Source organism: Vidua chalybeata, chromosome 6 (genome assembly GCF_026979565.1).
Source record: "Vidua chalybeata isolate OUT-0048 chromosome 6, bVidCha1 merged haplotype, whole genome shotgun sequence".
In the NCBI taxonomy this organism is placed as follows: Eukaryota; Metazoa; Chordata; class Aves; order Passeriformes; family Viduidae; genus Vidua; species Vidua chalybeata.
This window is the reverse complement of record NC_071535.1, coordinates 14,244,082-14,262,094: the sequence shown is the minus strand read 5'-3', so window position 1 is coordinate 14,262,094 and position 18,013 is coordinate 14,244,082. Positions and strand designations below refer to the sequence as shown.

At 39.3% G+C, this 18,013-nt stretch overlaps 1 protein-coding gene across 3 annotated transcripts in view; it reads left to right on the top strand.

The window, feature by feature from the left end:
- Positions 1-17,664, top strand: part of C6H14orf132 (chromosome 6 C14orf132 homolog) — a 35,451-nt gene extending 17,787 nt beyond the window's left edge. For 2 of the 3 annotated variants that reach the window (XM_053946274.1, XM_053946273.1), the window contains exon 2: positions 15,305-15,760. In XM_053946274.1, the coding sequence (XP_053802249.1) occupies positions 15,305-15,529 (225 nt within the window). In that variant the 3' untranslated portion in view covers positions 15,530-15,760. Of the gene's footprint in view, positions 1-15,250; positions 15,761-17,534 lie in introns of those variants that run through there. The other variant, XR_008431580.1, reaches the window with a different exon arrangement.
- The last annotated feature ends 349 nt before the right edge of the window (positions 17,665-18,013 follow it).

Sequence of the window (18,013 nt, the reverse complement as noted above, 5' to 3'; positions counted from 1 at the left end):
AGTCTATTAAGGATTAAGGCATTTTTGGAATTGGAAGTGAGATGAACCCTAGTAATGTTTTAAAGACTCATTAGCAGATCTTGTGGTGGACACTGAAAATGGACAAAAAGCCCTGAAGAGCCTACAATCAAAGTCGACAAGATAAGGCAAGAAGGAACTTTAAATATGAATAAAAGGGGAAGATTAAAGTCCATAAAGAAAATTAGTTCCACTTTTCCTTTTTCTTCTTCCTTCATTATGCAAATAATCAGATTTGTAACACAGATCTTGTTGTGACACAAATCCTGACTAGCTGATTTTGCTGATGTTTCTCTGCATGTGAACAGATTCTGGCTCAAAGCCCATCTTATTTGGAGCCCTTGTAGGTCACAATCAATTGGCAGCCAGGAATTGGTTCCAAGTAATAGATAAGGGTTTTCTCAACACAATATGGACTGTACTTTTCATTGAAAGGTAATGGTTTATTCTAATGGCCAGAGTGACCAAGTGATATTTCCTCAGTCATGAGTTGTGCTTTCTAGAAATTTTATTTCTTCTTTTTCTCCATCAGATCATCAAGAATTGGATGAATTGTTAATTTTCCTTATTATTTTCTTTTCTTACGGTACAACTGTAAGAAGCTTGAAATAGAAAGGATGGGTATTGGTGAGATTTACGGGGAGTATGTACAAGGGGTGCTTGTGGTGTTCTCAAAACCTCAGTTTTTTCCTACATTCCTCAAAGAGCAAGCACTTTCCCTTTGGGGAAACAGATGGTGCCTGCACTACGGGATTACAGAAGGAAATGGGTTATGATGGAAGCTGAGAGGTGGAAGCTTACTCTTCTGCAAAATCTAGGCTCTGCTTTCACCTTGGAGATGGTGGCAGTGGTTTTATTATCTTGGTGCTGGAGTGATTTAGTGCCTTGTAGGGGGGAAAGTGCTGCTGTGGGCAGAGCTGGGATACACAGGTAGGATCTGATCTCTACCTGGTACGTGAAGAACGTGTTTAAACTCAGTGGTGACTCTAATGTGTATGTAGGAATTGGTGTGTAGTCACACTAGGGTTCTGTCCACCCCAGAAAGGAAGGACTGGGACAGAAGCGTTTGTTTCTGTTTCTTCTTACTTCTCTATTTAAGCTGCAAGAAATACAAGCTGATTTTAATAAAAATGAATGAAATTAGTTTAATGACAACAGTGCTGCATAGCACCAGACTCAAGCTCCACACTCGAATTCCACTGTGATGGGTTCTCATCTGAGCTGGTAAGACCCAAGCTTGAGAGACACAGCCTCAAACTGGGATTGAGTGCTTCCATTTCCCATCACATTCTTCGTAGATCTCGCAATGGAAAGCTGAAGTTGACCAAGGCCCACTCTAAATCTGATGGGGGTCATATCTGAAGTAATCAGAAAAACAGATTTCTTGGGAGGGGGTTTACTCTGGGACAGTGTGAAATACCCAAGGCACATATGACATTCCAGAAGGAAGCCCTGCACATATTTGTGAGGCACCTCTTCCTTCTGACCCTCTGCCTACCTGTGTTTGTCTTTTCATATCACTACTGTGTTATCCTTTCATGAGTATGTGATGATCCAGGACCCCAGACCAGAGGGTGAACAGGAGCAGCACACTGTTGCCTCCCAAGCACAGTGAGGAGGGCCACTGCTCTTACATGCAGAGCTTGTAACAGACACCAGCAGTTTGACAATTGTTCCCCTTCCTGAAACAGCATAGCACAGTCTGGTTCTCTTACCTCTGTTGCAGTGGCTGAATATCCCTGTTGGATGAAGCAGGGTGTTGGATTTTGTGAATATTCTTTAGCTGTGTCTTGTCGGTTTTGCCTGCAAGCGTGCAAACCCTGCAGCCCTCTGAAATCAGTGACATGATTGTGTATGACAGTCATTAGTGGGTGAAACAGAAATCTGTCTGTGAGCATCTGTTTTGAGGGAGCCAAATATAATTAAAGTTTAACCATGCTGCATTTGCTCTTTTATTTACTGGGACCCAGTCCTTCTTAGAGATCACAGGGACATTTCTTGAGGTCCTTCTGAGGGGTTTGACTTTGCTGCATTTTTTCATTGTATGGGTGTTTCATGTAACTGGGTTTTGTATTACAGGCTGGATCAAATAAGTTTGTTCAGAGATTCCCTTCAGGATAATGAAACTCTACCTTCTTGAATGTGTTCAAGTTCTTTCCAAGGGGAATACTTTCTGGATTCAGCTTGTTCCGAATCTGGACATCTTGCATTGATGTATTGTATTTTATCAGTTATATTTCCATGATGCTCTTTGAGCAACAGGATGGATTCAATGTGGTTTTATTTTGTAATTAATTCTACACACTTTACAATAAATATGTAATGTCTTAACTTGGTAAGTGGTACTTGGTAGGATGCAATGCAGGGATTGATGATGTAGTCTTCCTAGTCAGGAAATGTCTCACAGCAGGGTTTCCAGTTTGTTTTAAAGGGACAATTGTTCAGCTATTGAATTGTCCTAGGAGGAAAACACTCAAAGCAGCATCCATGTTGCGAAGATCTTACTCAGGCCTTGGAAAAACTCTATAAAAGCTTGTCCTGAGTTCAGCCCTAGAAATAAAAACATAGAAAACTTTGGTTTTTTTCAAATGTTTTGAACTTTCTAACTTGATTTCATTTTATCTTAAGTGAACATGGTCATCTGTTTATTATGGTCACCTCTATGTTACCTAATGTGTCTTTATCCCTCTGACTATGCTTTCCAAGTAGAGTCATTCATATTACACTCATGACTTTCAGGGCACTTCTAAAATGCAGAACTGCTTTAAAAAATTATAATTACTTTTGAAAAATCCTTTCATTTTTCTCTCCTATTCCTTTTACTACTAGTTTATTGATTTAGTTACATTTTAAATGGGTCTGTGTAGTTAATTTTAGATGTATGTTTCAATTTTACTGCAACTCTGAAACTTTATATGAGTAGGAAATAAGTAAGGAAATACCATTAAATAGGAGTAGGTAATATGTTCCTATTCCAGCACCTAATGAGATACATTTTTGAAGTTTGAACAGATTTTCAAATAAGCACTGTGTGCACTGCCTTAAGATTATGTAGTTACCTTCCCATATACTGCCAATAGACAGCAATAGCTGTCTTATCAAGGGATCTCTTCATGCCCAATTTAAATCCCTAAATCCTTTTGACTGGATGGTGAGTTTGAGAATATTTTTGAAGAGGCTGCTCTGAGGGGGAAACCAGGTGGAACTGAGCCCTCTCTGCAGTGTGTTTTGTTTTTTTTTTTTTTTTTTTTGCTGATGGCTTTAATTGTTTCTTGTGGCATCCATTGTAATAATTCTTCTTTGTGAATTTTCTTCCTGAGCTCTCAGTGCCTCATTGTGTTATGGATTTATTCATGCAAGACATAGAATGGTGGTGTGGGATGCACAAGTCTCTTGGAGATATTTTTGAAATGAAGATCTTCAATCCAACATTTCAAAATAGAAATGATTAAAGATGAGAGGAATGCTTGCATTTTTGCAAGTACTACATATTTGCACTGTTTTACTGAATGACTCCCGTGCTGCTTTTTAATATTTCTGTGCTGGATTTTTGATGAGTGATGCTCAGCTTGAAAAAGGCTTGAACTGCAATTCAGGTTTCCTGTGGCTGGGGAAGGTGCCTTTGTGGCAGATGGGTACCTGTCAGGCCACTGGGTGAGGGAGAACCCTCTTTCTCCCCAGGATGCAGAAACCTTCAGTGTTATAAGGCTGTGTCCAATGAAATTTCCTTTGCCTGTTAATTTTCTTTAAAAAGTCTCCCTTATCAGGTGCTGCATTAAGTTCTAAGGCTGCACTGAATGATGCAGGGATACCAAACTCTCTTGTTAACTGAGCTGCACCTGTCTCAGAGCCAGTGGCTCCATGGTGAAAATCTGTGTGGATGCTCCAATTTTTGTCTCCTCCATCATTTAATCATTTTATGGTACACTCATTGCTGCCTAGATAAAATGAGATGGTGATGTTTTAATTAAGTTGAGTTCAAAGGGATCATAAATAAAATCTCAGCATGGGTTTTATAAAACTTCAGCATGAGTATTATAATTTAGATCAGGGAGTTCATTATCTGAATATATAAGATTGGACTGAAGAACCCAGCCAAGGGCTGGGAACTGCACTGCCATGCATGTGCACATCTCCTGGGGCTGAGAGTGTTGTGCTTCTGCCAGGCTTTATTTATTTTTTTTCCCTAACTGTTTTTGTAGGTCTTGTACTAAGGGTTTAAAAAAGCAAGAGTTTTGGATTTTGGTGCAGTTCACTTGCTTGATACTTCACCTTACTTTCTGTGTTCCCATAGCTGATAATTATTCTCAATCTTAGACTGCTTTTGGCCAGATGGGTTATTTTAAAATCACATCTGTAGGTGCAAGATGCCATCACAAAATTGCATGTGTAAATGTCTGAAGTTCCATGGGTGTATGTTTTTTGCTTCAATGTGAACCTGTCTCTTAAAGCACCAAGGTATCCTGTAGCTGTGTTGCTGCTTTGCTGCTTTGACCATCTGAAGTTCAGAAGGCTCTGACCTTCAGCTTGCAGAGGAGTCTGTGCATTTACTCAGGCTGTGGAGGAAGCTCACCTGACCTTGGAGCCAGCCCATTTCCTGATTACTTTTCAAAACCTTTTACCTGAAAGATTTTCAACTGGTGCACTCTTTGGTGGGGCGATTTCTTCTGTACCTAAACTGCAGCATACTCAGGAACAGCTGTCAAGTTCAGGGACAATAACATTTTTCTCCTGTTTATGTACTTTCAAAATATTTCTCCAAACATCCTGAGATCCTAAGACACCAGGGGAGTGTGAACTTGCATCTTCCATCAGGCATATGAGAATACCAAATCACTTCTCTCTCAACTGTTCCAGTTCTCCAGACCAGCAGTGATTCCATAATTTATATTCCACTGAGTGAAATGAGAAGAAAATGCAAATACAATACATTTTGACTTTATTTTCTTTGTTCCCTGCTCAGCCTTCCATAACACAAGAATAACTGAACAAGCTTTTACAGAAATCGCTTTTGGGTAGGAAAACATTACTTCCTGAGGAAAACTGTTACATATCTATGGCTTTAATTATCTTGAGCAGCCCCAAGAGTTCAAAGCACAAGTATTGAATTACAAATAGAAGTATAATAAATTAAACATTGATTTGTACCCATTCTATGTATGTCAGACACTAAGGAGTGCTATTTTGCCTATACATATATAGACAGGGTTATCTAGAAAGAATCATTGCATAATTTATTATATTTTTCTGTAATGTGCTCTGAACTGTTTGAACAATCTTAAACATAAGCACACAAACACAGATGGCTTGGCTGTTCTGTGTTTGTTTGGCGTGATAAAGCTGTCATCAGCTGCTGTCTAGTTCAGCCACACTTAATCATCCCTTGATGGTCCTAGTACACAAGCAAAACCTGGATTGTGGGTATCTGGGCTTGTGAGAACATATGGAATATTTGGCTCTGATGCTGGCTGTTCTCACACAGATGAAGGTTTCTGCCCCCCGCAAAGAGGCAGTGAAATGTCCCATATGGATGCTTCTCTTTTGCTTCAAAGCAAAGTGAGCCAGGCTTATTTTAAGTCATTATGAGTTCTGTTTGTGTCATGTCTGCTGATCTTGCACCAAAGGGGAAGAGAAACACATGTTGCTTCTCTTCCTCAGGCTCTGCTGTGGGAACAGTAAATCATAGAAGATGATTTAAATACTTGCTTGGTGGCACTGAGTTCTTAAGCACTCAAGATTGACATGTGATTGAGCTTTTATTTCTTCATGGTATTCAACAAATAGTTAATGTTGGATGGAACTTTTCTTAGCTCAGTGAATACTACTCTTCAAATACTAGAATTTAGGAAATCATCAACATTATTTCACCTTCCAATTTTTATTCTCTTGTGTAATGTGTGATTGACTCACTCATGAGACAAAAATGCAAGGGAATAGGATTAATTTTTAAGCAAATTCTGCCTCTTTAGTTATAAACTGCTACTTACAGAATGAGTTGAGAAGAATGTGTAGTCTGTAGGTTGCTCAAGCCATATGTTGAGGCTGATATGCCTGATGGGATCACGATGGATGCCAGCCTGACACATGTTGGTATTCCATCAAATGAAGTGTATGCAGCAGGGGCATTTGGCAGTCCTCCTTTTGTCCTGGAAGCAGCTCTCTATTTTGCTTATTCTTTATGCTGGCTGCTACCCTTAGCATCTCTAGACATGAAGAGGATTGTGTCAGATATTTCTCCATTTTTTGTCCATCTCAACTGGAATACCTTGTTTTTGTTGCCTCTCAGGCTTGTTGTGTGTCTTGAACTAGGTGCCAAGTATGCAAGCAAAAATGTTTACAAAAATAGCCTTACATAAGGCATAAGAGAGATACCTCAAATATTCTCTCAGCTCTCCCCACTCTTTTGTTTGTGAAGATGTAATGCAACATAAGAATGAAAGGGAAAGAAAAAAAATTAATAGGAAAAAATGTTGGATAAAAATGCTGCATAGCCAAAATAATATTGCACACATCATTACCAGTTTTCTCTCTCTGCTGTTTTTTCAGAGACTCTGATAGAATATATAAGCTTAGGAAAATAATCTTTATGGAATAAGTTGAATCTCTTAAATTGTTTTAATTTCCATTCTGAGGCTTTTTATTGGATGCCTGCAAGTATTTTCAATGAAAGAATTAATAGCTGGAAGTCATCATAGAATAATATTCTTCCCAGTGTGTTTGTATTATTACAGTGACCTAACTCTTATCATATTTGAAGATAGGTTCTAGGTGGCTATCTCAAAGATGCTGAAAATGAGGCATTTATATCACATCATTAGGTACAGCAGTGCTGCACTGGTAGTAATTACTTCTCTCAATAGATAAATGTATCCCAACTTGTCTTTGCAGTACAGCCATCACTGTGTTACGTGAGATACATGAGATTTATAGTGAGGAAGGCTTGAAAGCTTTTGAGTCTACATGGAATAGTAAGTAATTTCTCTGATGAAATAGAGCTAAGCCTGTTAGTATGGCTTAGTTAAATCTCAGCCAATTAATTTTTCATGGGCCGTGTAGCAGGGATTGGAGGAACATGTAAGTTTTTTTTATTGCTCCTGGGCTTTGATTTGAGCAGTGGTCAGCATATGCAACATAGAGGAATTTCTGTGCAGTTATTTTTTTCCTCTACAGGAATAAGATGATGTCCAAAATGCTGTATCCTCCTAGTTCCAGTTCCTAACACCTGGCCCTTAAAATTATTTTAGTGTTTGTAAAAAGCATCCTGATTACAAAATACTGAAGGATACAGCAATTTACAAAATTGTTACTTTTGCCCATGCCTGAAGTCTAATGATTTACACAATTTTTCATCTCAAAGTAGTTCTACTTTTGAAATTGTGTCATTGCTTTCCTTGTTGTGAATGGCTGCGAATTCCCATCTCTCCACACATCCCTCCACAACCCCCCCCTTGGAGAACAGCTTGAGCATCTTGTTAGGCTAAGGGTGAGGGAGCAGAAGGAAAATCAAAATAATATGAAGGTCATTCTCTTTCTTTGCTACCCAGAATCTTGGCCACATCACCAAACTGATAATGAGGCATCACCATTTTCTCAGAGATGAACACGGCTGCAAAGATTACGGTGGAGGAATGATCTAAGCAGCCCTTTTGACTTTAAGAAATGGGATTAGGATTTGTTCAATTATTTTCCAATACATTTGTTCTTGAGTTCTGCTCTTTGACTTTCCACTTACACCCCATAATGTGGCTTTTCTGTTTATGGTGGGAATGCCTTTTTCTCAGCAGATACAAAATGCCATTACAATCAGCTTATGTTACTCCTCTGGCACATGGAAAGCCACTTACTCTCTGCATAAGAACTGAAACTGCCACTGATATTGGCAGCTGTGTGCTTGCTTCCTGTCAGTGATACAGCCTTCTGTCCTTAGAGAAAAGCTGTCCCTTAGGACATCAAAACATTATGCCAAGGTACTGTTCTTTTTCTCCCCCCAAGATTATTTTTTTGGTTGGTTGCTTGCTTGCTTGTTTACTTAATTCAGGGTAGTTTTTGTAATAGAGGAACTTGACACCAGAAAGAAATTGCCAGCCTGGATCAAAACAGGAGACAATTAAGTCTAGTTAAATCCTGTAGTTTGGCTTTGAAGTCACCAATGCCAAAAATTTTCGAAGCAGTAAGTGAGATAATCAGTATCTCTTTCTGTTCATGTATTAGAAGCGTTTAAACTAAGGGTCTTGTTGTTTGAAGCTCTTCCAAAATTACGTTCTGTGTTAAACTGTTCCAGCTCTGCAAATTGCTCTTATCTCTAAAGGAATTCCTGTTCTCCCTGAGTTTCCCAGTATGACTACACATGGTGTGAAGTGTCCTCTGTTTTTCCATTTTGAGAAAGTGTAAACAGATTTTTATAGCTTCTACTGATGATAACATTGATGGTTAGTTTTATAGCCTCTCACTGAGGTTTTCCATTTTGATAAATGCTTGCCTTTCTGCATCCCTCTGTTTATATTTTTCTTTTATGTCATGTTCTCCTGAAAGCATGAAAGTTGTAACTGTACATGGGGGCCAGACATATTCTCCCCCACTGTGATGTCCACAAAGGGACATTAACATCAGTTGGATTAGATATAGAAGGTCAGCTAGTGCTGCATTTTTTTAGTTGTTCCATGGACATTCAGATAGTTTAAAGCACAGTGTGCTTGGCTGCCCTGCACTCTTTCGTTATATTCACCATTCCCTCCAATTTAAGGTATACAGATTCACAATACAAATTATGTGTGACTTAGAGTTGTGGCTTCTTCATGGAAATTTGAATTTTTGTTCAATGCTGACAAAACTTGCTCTTTTCCTTGATGCATCATTGCTGACATTGGCTGGAAAGAGAGGAGGAACTTTTGGGATCAGGGGTGGTATGAGAAACTTCTCTCTATCCTTTTGAGACTTGTCGGCTACTGTCAGCTTTTTTATTAAAAAGGTTTTTGTTTGTTCTCTAGTCTTATGCACTTGGAAGATAAAATCCAACAGCAGTTGGTCGAGAATAATCATTTAAAACAGTAGGGTTCTTTGAAATAAAAAAAGCTATTTCAATGAGGCACTAGGCAGACGTAAATTGCAGGAGTGGAATCACAACATGTTTATCATTAAGGTATCTTGGATGCTACCTGTGCAGAAATATGAGAGTGAAAATTTCACTTATCTCATGCTAGTTGTCTACACCGCTTTTTGCAGCTGATTCAGCAGGGGAGCTCTCCACAGAGAGGTGCTGCAGCCTGCACAGGACCTGTGCTCATAAAACCAGTAGCTTAGGGCCAGCTCATCTAGCTGAGCTCAGTTCCTTGTGGGAATACCTCAGTTAAGGGAAACCAGTTTCTACTGCCAAAAGTAAACTCAGAGTTGAAGTGTCTGCTGCAGCATCTTGGAACATCTTGGGTTATTCCTTCCTAAACATCTAGACATCTGGTTGATCAAGGCAGCTCTTAGTGTGTGTGATTCAACAGCAAGGCTCAAACCTCTAGCATCTGAGATACTGCTGATATGGAATGACTTTGAACGGTGCTATCATCTAAAAGGACAAAGACATTGTATCTAGCCTAGCATGGATCGGAAAGTGGTGGAGGAAGTAATGCACAGGTCCTAGGAATAGAATGGATTGGAAGAAAGGCAGAGATTGATAAAATTAAAAGTTTTTAACAAGATTAAAATAACAGGTGAAATCCTGATGCCTCCATGTTGGAGTGAAAATTTTCCATTGCCACTGGTAGGGTGAACATTTTGACAACTATATTTTGAAAATAAGCTGCTATTTTTTCTAAGCTTGTCAACCTAAGACTGTGATTTCAGGGTAAAGCAGGAATCTGAATCAATTAAAATGAGAATTTGAAGCTAACTGCATAAAACATTTTCATGGATCTTCCTCTTCAGAATTAGACATATTTAATTAAATTAAAGAGGATTGCCTTAGGTGGTGGTTAATTTTCTGTGTGAGTTTAATGTGTTCAAAAGAATCCACTTGCAGCGAACATAGAACAAGTCCTGATTGTCACTGTGCTCCCAGTCTGCATTCTAAACAGCAGGGTGAGATTCTGGCAAACTGAACAGAAGAACTTGGTTCTCCAGATATTACCTGTAAATCAATAATAGCCAAAAGGACATCTTCATTTACAGTGCATGCTTTAGATAGGAGGAATATATATGCATCTTTCTGTGAGACACAAGAGAATTACTGTGGGCAGAATACTGGTCATATGGGGTATGTCTTTAGTAAAAAACATTTATTTAAAAAGAGCTTAAGAATTAAGATGTTGTTATTAGGAATTTGTGGACCCATACATTGCTACTGCCTTTGGCAACTATGTTAGATGAATTTATGACTGCAGGTGGAATGTTTTCAGACACAAATCTACAAGGGCAGAAGGAAATCTACAAGGGCAGAAGGAAATAATAATTTCACTTTATGTATTCAAATCATACCATCATGTAAAAAGATTATATCTAGAATTTACAAAAAAAGAAACACTGGAAAGTTAGATATTCTGAAGTAGCAACATGGATTTTACAAATCAACACCTGAGCTGTGGTGACATTTCACCTGTTAGCATCCCATTCCTGGAGTGATGCTTGGGAGACCAGGGAAAAGATACAGCAGAGCTGTTAAAGCTGCTGCTGAGGTTTCTTAGTTTCTCACTAGAAGATTCAGCTATGCTTTCAAATATCTGTGCCAAACCTGGGTTCCCAACAAGGTAACAGCAGCCAAGTGTCACAATTCTCTAGCTGACTATAAAAAATGTCAGACACCCAATTCTCAAAGAAATGGAGCAATATTATTGCTAATGGATGGATTTTATATGATGCTGCTAAAGAATGCTATCGTACTTATGGTATCAGTGACTGGTTCCTGACATGCTGTTTTTCATTCCTGTGAATCACTTTGGTTATAAAATAGGATTTTTTTGCTAACTAGAAAGTGTATCACAGAACTGTTCAAGAGCCTGCTCTCCTCGTGACCCCAAAGCATGCCAGTGGGAGGTATTCGGCGCCGTGGGTGTTCTCATTACCACTTGACATTTTGCTGTTTGGTTTTCTGCCTGTTGCTATTTAATGATTTCAATTCTTTCTTTGCCAGTCCCAAAAGCTATTTAGCAAGCGATGTACTATTAGTGCTACTTAACAATGTCGACACAGTCACTAGGAAAGGAGTTTCATTTCCAAACAGTGTGCTACAGCATTACCCCTCACCATCTGCTCCTGTCCTGTCCCTCACTGTCATGTTTCCCAGTTAAACCTTTGCCCTGGCCTCCTTATCCAGTGCTCTTGGGGAGGGTGGCAGCCTTGCCTGAACTATAAATACCCTCTGAGGCTAAAACAGACTGCAGGTCACTGTAATGGCTGTGACATGGGTGAAGGTTTTGGATTATGTAAATTGGCATATATTTGCTTTGCAGAGGCACAGGTAGAAAAATAGAGTGGTCACAGAGAGCATTGCAGGTTTCTGTCCTTAGCCTACTGTTAATCACAAGCACTTCACAACTCCCATTGGTGTCAGGTCTGGAGGTCTCACAGCCTTTAATGTAAAATCTCAAATAAGACTGCAGAGGGAAGATACTGTACCTTAAGGGAGAATGAAGACATCAAGACTGAGGATGAGATTCATTTCACTGAATTTAATCTACCAAAAAGATAGATTGCCGTTGATACTAATCATCCCTCTCTCCCGTGGAGAGATGGCATATCTCCCAAGGATGATTTACATGACTCTAATCACTGGGCTGACTGTTAAGTGGCACCAAGAGGCCAGATTGAGAAGGATGCTCAGCTTCAGATGAGCTCAGATAGAGTCTGGACAAGTTCATGGTAGCAAAATTCTTTGCAAGGTATTAAATCCATAGCAATATTGTCTGGCCTATGAACTTCCTAAGCTGAAAACAGTCAGAGGCTGTGAGTTATTAAGGGGTAGTAGCAGACATGTTTCTCCTGTTGTGCTGTTACTGTCCTAAGCATCTATTTATGGCCACTGTTGGAGCTAACACCCAAGGGAGATGGACTTTCTCTCGGACACCATATGGCCGTTCCTTGTGCTCTTATGTGAGGCTGCTGTAGCAGTGAGAAGGGGGGAATGCACATTTAGCAAGAGATTATTTTTGCAAATGGGAAATTGGCAGGAAGGTTTATTTCCAGATCTGTGGTGAAGTGCTACTGACCTACAAACAGAAAAACTGGAAGTCAGTCTTACAGAAAGAGCTTGTGCCAGGTGCTGAATGTCAGTGCTTTACACCAGGTCACCTCAAGCCTTTCAGAGATTCAGATGAGCTGTTTCGCCATGTGCTCCCCTCAGATGGTGCAGACAGCTTGTTTGAGCCTTAGATGGTACAAGGAGATTCAGATTTGACATAATTTACAGCATGCTGTGTAGCTGTGCTGTACATGGATGCTCCCTGCATTTGTGACAGCACCAGGGGAACTAACAGGGTGGAAGCTTGTAATTTCAAATAACTCATTGAGAGCACAGAATGTGTGGCCCAAAACCTAGGTATCGATCAGCAGAACAGTGCTTATGACCTCCCAGCGTATTGGGCACATACACATATGTGTATACCTCTGTACTTGGGATGATTCAGTTGAAAGATTTTGCAGAATTGACTGTCCTAAATACTGATTGCCTTAAAATTATTTGCTAAGCAGGCAAGCACCTCTGGTTGAGCATTTTGCTGCTCATAGGGTAAAAGTATTCTTGTCACTTGGAGCAGAGATCTTTAATTAGAGTCTCTGTAGCTGTTACATAGCATCATCGCTGCATAAATACACTTCTGTTTGAAGTCAGAACTGCCTTTTATGGCAATCTCTACATAAAAAGAAATTTTGATTAAATTGAGAAATGCTTTCCATATCCCAATACATAAAAAAAAGGCCAGTGGAATTGGATTCAAAACATCAAGCTGGGCTTTTGAAATGGAAGCTTTTGCTCTCTTTTAAACTACACTTTGTTGAAATTGCCAGCAAAAATCTTAGATGCAGGGAGAACATATCAGACTTTACTTTTGCAATTTTCTGCTTGGTTTCTTGTAAACTGCTTTTGTCTAATCATATCTGATATCAAAGATAATTTTATTTAATGTGGATTAGGTAGCATGACATATCCACTGTGGTCTTTCATCATTCTCTGTTTAATTTTGAATGTGACATGATATTTTCTAGTACAGATGAAATTTGTTCAGCAGTCAGCTTTGAAAAAGAGCCTGTCTTTTATATCTCTGTAAAACCTTATCCATGACAAGCAAAAAAAATTACTTCATTCTCAGACTTCTCAAAGTCTTTGATGTTGTCTATAGATTACAGCCAGTGTAGAGAGGAGAGATGGTTTATCTTCACATGCTGGTCCATTTCAGCAGCCTCCATAGCACAGCTGCACACAGCCAGAATGGGTGTAGTTTGGTTCCAAAGGGAGAGGTTACTGAGAGAATCAAAATGTGATGCAGGAGATGAAGAACAGGGTGCTAAAAGACATGATTTTTCATCCCAGTGAGTATTTGACAGGCCAGTTTAGGGCTGAAGGTATAGCAGCCTTCTGTGATATGGCTGAAGGAAGGCAAGGCCTGTTCCTCTGTTATTCATAGGCTGTGGTGACTTCAGTAGTGCTGAAGTTAGAGTAGAACAGAGCCCTATTGAGAAAGGTGAAAAATAATACCAAAACCCCAAAGGCACTTACTAATAGGGTGTAAAACAGGAGATTGTGTCTAAAGGTTGGAGGATGACAGCAGAAGTGTGGAAACCACTGTGAGGGAGGAAAGGTTGGCTGGTGTTGCAGTGAGGGTATTTCTTAAGGACAATATTCCCAGACATTTTTCAGCTTTCCCTGAAGCCATGGACTCCCACCAGATCTGAAAGTGGAATTTAGGTAGGATGCACTGATGTCTAGGTTTTACTCATTGCTCAAGATCAAACCAATCATCGATGCCACGATGGAATTTTGGCAGAGAGATTTAGACATATGACTTTGTTTGGGTTTTTTTTTATCCAATAAATTTGTGCGTTTGGTCTACCTATGTACTACAGTCCTCACAGAGTACTGCAGAGACTTGGGCTTTACCATACCCCCACTGCTCATGTTTTTTTATAGGATATTCAGAAACGTGTGCCCTGAGCATTTATAGATATGTGAAATAGATGTTCTGCAGCATTTTCTGAAACAATGTCCTACACTTACATGAGACTAGGAGCTTGCACTGAGTGAGTCAGAGGAGACTCTTACAGCTCTGCATTCCCAAACATACAAGGGACAAGGATGCAAGCGAAAAGCTTTTGTGTGAACCTTTTCTAGTTGTAAATGGTCTTTGTACTGCAGTAGGTATCCTTCTCTTGCCTGAATGAGGAATCCATTCATTTGCAGAAGGATGTCATTTTATACCACTATGTAGAGGTAAAATAGTTCTTGAACCCTGAAGAATATGTGTTGCGATCTAGGATGAAGTTGGGAAGACAATTGAAACATGTAAAAGGACATGGTTAAACAGTTTCTTCTTCCTTTATCTTTTGCATAGTGTAACGAGTAACTGCTATCTTACCCAGATCATTTTCTGGTGCTGGTGAGAAATCCACTAAGAGCACCAAAGAAACTTTGTCCTTCCCAGTAGGAGAAGTCTGGTGTGGGAAAACCTTTAGAAATCTGCCATTTACTGCATTGTGATGGAGCCTTTCAAAATCCAATTTGAAGTTTTCCATTGTATCGATTTATAAATCCTGGATTGTTGCAGTAATGTGTTTTGCAAGTGAAGTTAGTGCACTGAGTACATTCCACCTCTTTTACAGTAAGAACTTTTTACATGATCTCTACATAAACCAAGAGTTTGCTTCTGAGTGATGCGTAAGAGGAGAACAAATTCTGTGCATCAGATCCTCACTGTGCTTGTGCAATGTCTTGCCACTGCAAGACATGATACCTTTGCTGGTGAACACAAAACAATCCTGTTGCTATCAACTAAAATTCTGCTTTGTGAGTGCTTTGTGTATATGGGTATCTCTTCTAAATGCATATGATTACTTAGGCTGACTTGAAGCCTGCATGTTAGCTCTTCTGTATTTTGCATGTATTGTATATAGGTTTTCTTCAATAATATTGATTCCAACAGAAATGGGAGAAATATTATAGTCTGTGACATTCCTGGCAGGTTAGCACCATGTATGTGAAATCTCAGTAATTTTGCAAGTTAGCTAATGGTTAGTCTTTAATAATAACTTTGAGACAATGCAAAAGCAGATGTTAGCTTTCAGTCTGATTCTGCCGTGTTTTTCTTCACAGCTTCCTGTTATGGGAGGAGCCTTTATGGATTCACCCAACGAGGACTTTAGTACAGAGTACTCCCTGTTTAACTCATCAGCCAACGTCCATGCAGCTTCTTCCATGCAGAATCCACCAGAAGAGACATCCCGTTCTTCAAATGATGCCATTTTGTTATGGATTGCAATAATAGCAACAATTGGAAATATTGTGGTTGTGGGAGTGGTGTATGCCTTCACCTTCTAGGATGACTGTCACTACAAACACTGGAAGAAAGGAAATCTTCAGCAGTATTTGTCATGTGTATGTATGTATGTATGTGTGTATATATACATGTATATCTATATAAATACATATAACTAGAGACTTTGTTGATTAAGTGCTGCCACAGTCATGGAAATTAAATGCAATTTAATCATCTTAAGTCTTGATGGCAGAAAGTTTGGATGCAAATTATGTGGAGTGAGAGCTTTATTTGAGAACAGAGCCAATACCAGTTTTGTATAGAAATGTAATAAAAGAGAGATCAACTTGGGTATAGTAAATATAGAGAGATATTTATATAGAAAGTACTTATTTTTTACTGTAGATTTTTCTAGCAGCTCTTCTGCAGTTTGTCAGCTTCTTTTTTTTTTTTTTTTTTTTTTTTTGTGCATTTTTTACTGTGGTATAACATTATATGGAATTGTTCCAGGTCATGTTTTCTGGACATCTTAATTTCCTTGATAGACCAAGTGGTTGGCATTGGCTCGGTTCTGATGAAGTCCAAGTTCATCATGTGTGGGTCTTCAGCATGGCTGTAGACTCCTGGGCTGTATTCAAAATCATCAGTCTCACAGTCATGACAGGCAGATGCAGGCTGTCTATTCCTTGCCTTCCAGTTTCAGTAACTGGACCTGGTAATCAATACATTTATGCTGAACCTGCCTGCTGTTCAGGATGAGGCACAGCTATTGCTGCTCTGCAGACCCTCTGAATTTCAGAGGAGAAAGTGATACACAGAGTAGCAGCACAAGTTCCCATTTCTGTCTAGAGGTACTGGATTGCAGTGGTTTGTATATGCATCCCTTCCAGGAAACAAAAGCCTAATACCACACTTCTCATCTCAATGACTTCAATCCAGATTTCTTACAGCAGCTTTCATAAGGTTATTAATGTACTGAAAGAATGATGGGAAAACTGTAAAGCCTAATTAGTAGTGAATATGTCTATGAGAAAGATAAAATTGAAAGAAAGGTTCTTTGCTTATGCAGGGGTGAATTCAAGAGTCATGTATGTCCTGGGGTAGAAACAACACAAGAAAAGTAATAAGTGTCAGATGTGCACGTGCTTATATCTCAGTATTAATGTATCTCTTGGTTCTGGTGAGGGCCTTGGAAGAGATTTTATTTTATAGCTGGCTTTAGGTAATGACTCTGATTATCCTTTGGATTTGTTCCACTGAGAGGCAACATTTTACTGCATTTTTTCCACAGGCAGTTCATTTTCAAGAGCTGTATCTTTTCAAGACAAGCTGTAGCCTTCCTTGCTTGAGAGATTGTAAAATCTTGAGAGAAGAAAAAAAAAAATCACCACTGTTGGAAATCTTCCTTCACCCCCATAAAAATTAAGCAACAATACATGAAATGTATGCACTGTGAGAGCGGCAGACAAATTCTTCTTCTATGTCTGCATGTACTGTCTAGGTTTCTGTCTCATGTAGCTAATACCCTAGTTCCTTGTCTGCAGCAACAGAGACTATTTTTGACACTTGCCTGCCACTGAGCTTGAGGCTGGGCTATGAGCTGATGAATGTATAGAGAGGTTTGGATTTTCCACTTTTCTCTTTAAACCCATTTTCCTGCAGGGCTGGTGGACAGTTACTTGAATCAAAGCAGCATGCCCCAAATCAGTATTTATAACCACTCAGCAGTCACTGTGTATATTTTTCCCTCTCTATGAACTGTCCTTTAAAGCTAGGAAAGATGCAAACAGAGCTAGCAGTGGGGAGAAAATAAATTAGGTTATTTTGAGGCTGAGAAAAACAATTATGAGCTTCTCTTTGTGTTGTTATTTCCCTGTTTGGAGGCAGGATTTTGTGAATATGGTTGAGGACAGACAAGACCTATACTGGGAAAAAGTTTGAGAAGTCCAGTTCTGGAAGAGCAGAGGGAAAGAAAGCAAATTCTGTCCAATAAAATAACTCTAGTCTTAAGGATGATAGAAAAAATATGATTTTTATTTCCTAAAATAGCTATTCATTCCTTCATAGTCACAGGACAAAGAAAAGCAGAGGAGCTGCATAAAAGGTCTACCTTGTTTGGTTTTGCACCCCTCCTTCTTCTTGCTGAGCTGAACGGAAGCTGTTGGAAAGCTGCAGAGAATTTTCCAGTGAAAAACTGAGCAGGACAAGGTCTGGTTTGTAGGATCCATGAAAATATTGCTTAATGTAATGTACTGTCCCCAACCATTTTCTGATATTCTGTTGCCTTTGTAATTGTATCAGTTACTCATGGACTTGTCTTCATTGTTTCTGCAGGCTGTCTAGTTAGGCCAGATCCTGCAAGCATTTTTGCATGAAGAGCAAAATATTTCCACCATGACTAAAAGCAGTTTGACACGATGGTACTTTCCCAGTGGAATTATTCTGCTGCCTAATGAATTTGCCAGTGGAGTTCTTTGCTTAAATTTCCTAGAATATTAATCTTAGTGCAATTAGCAATGTTTGCTTCTCTCTCCCAGAGCACTGGA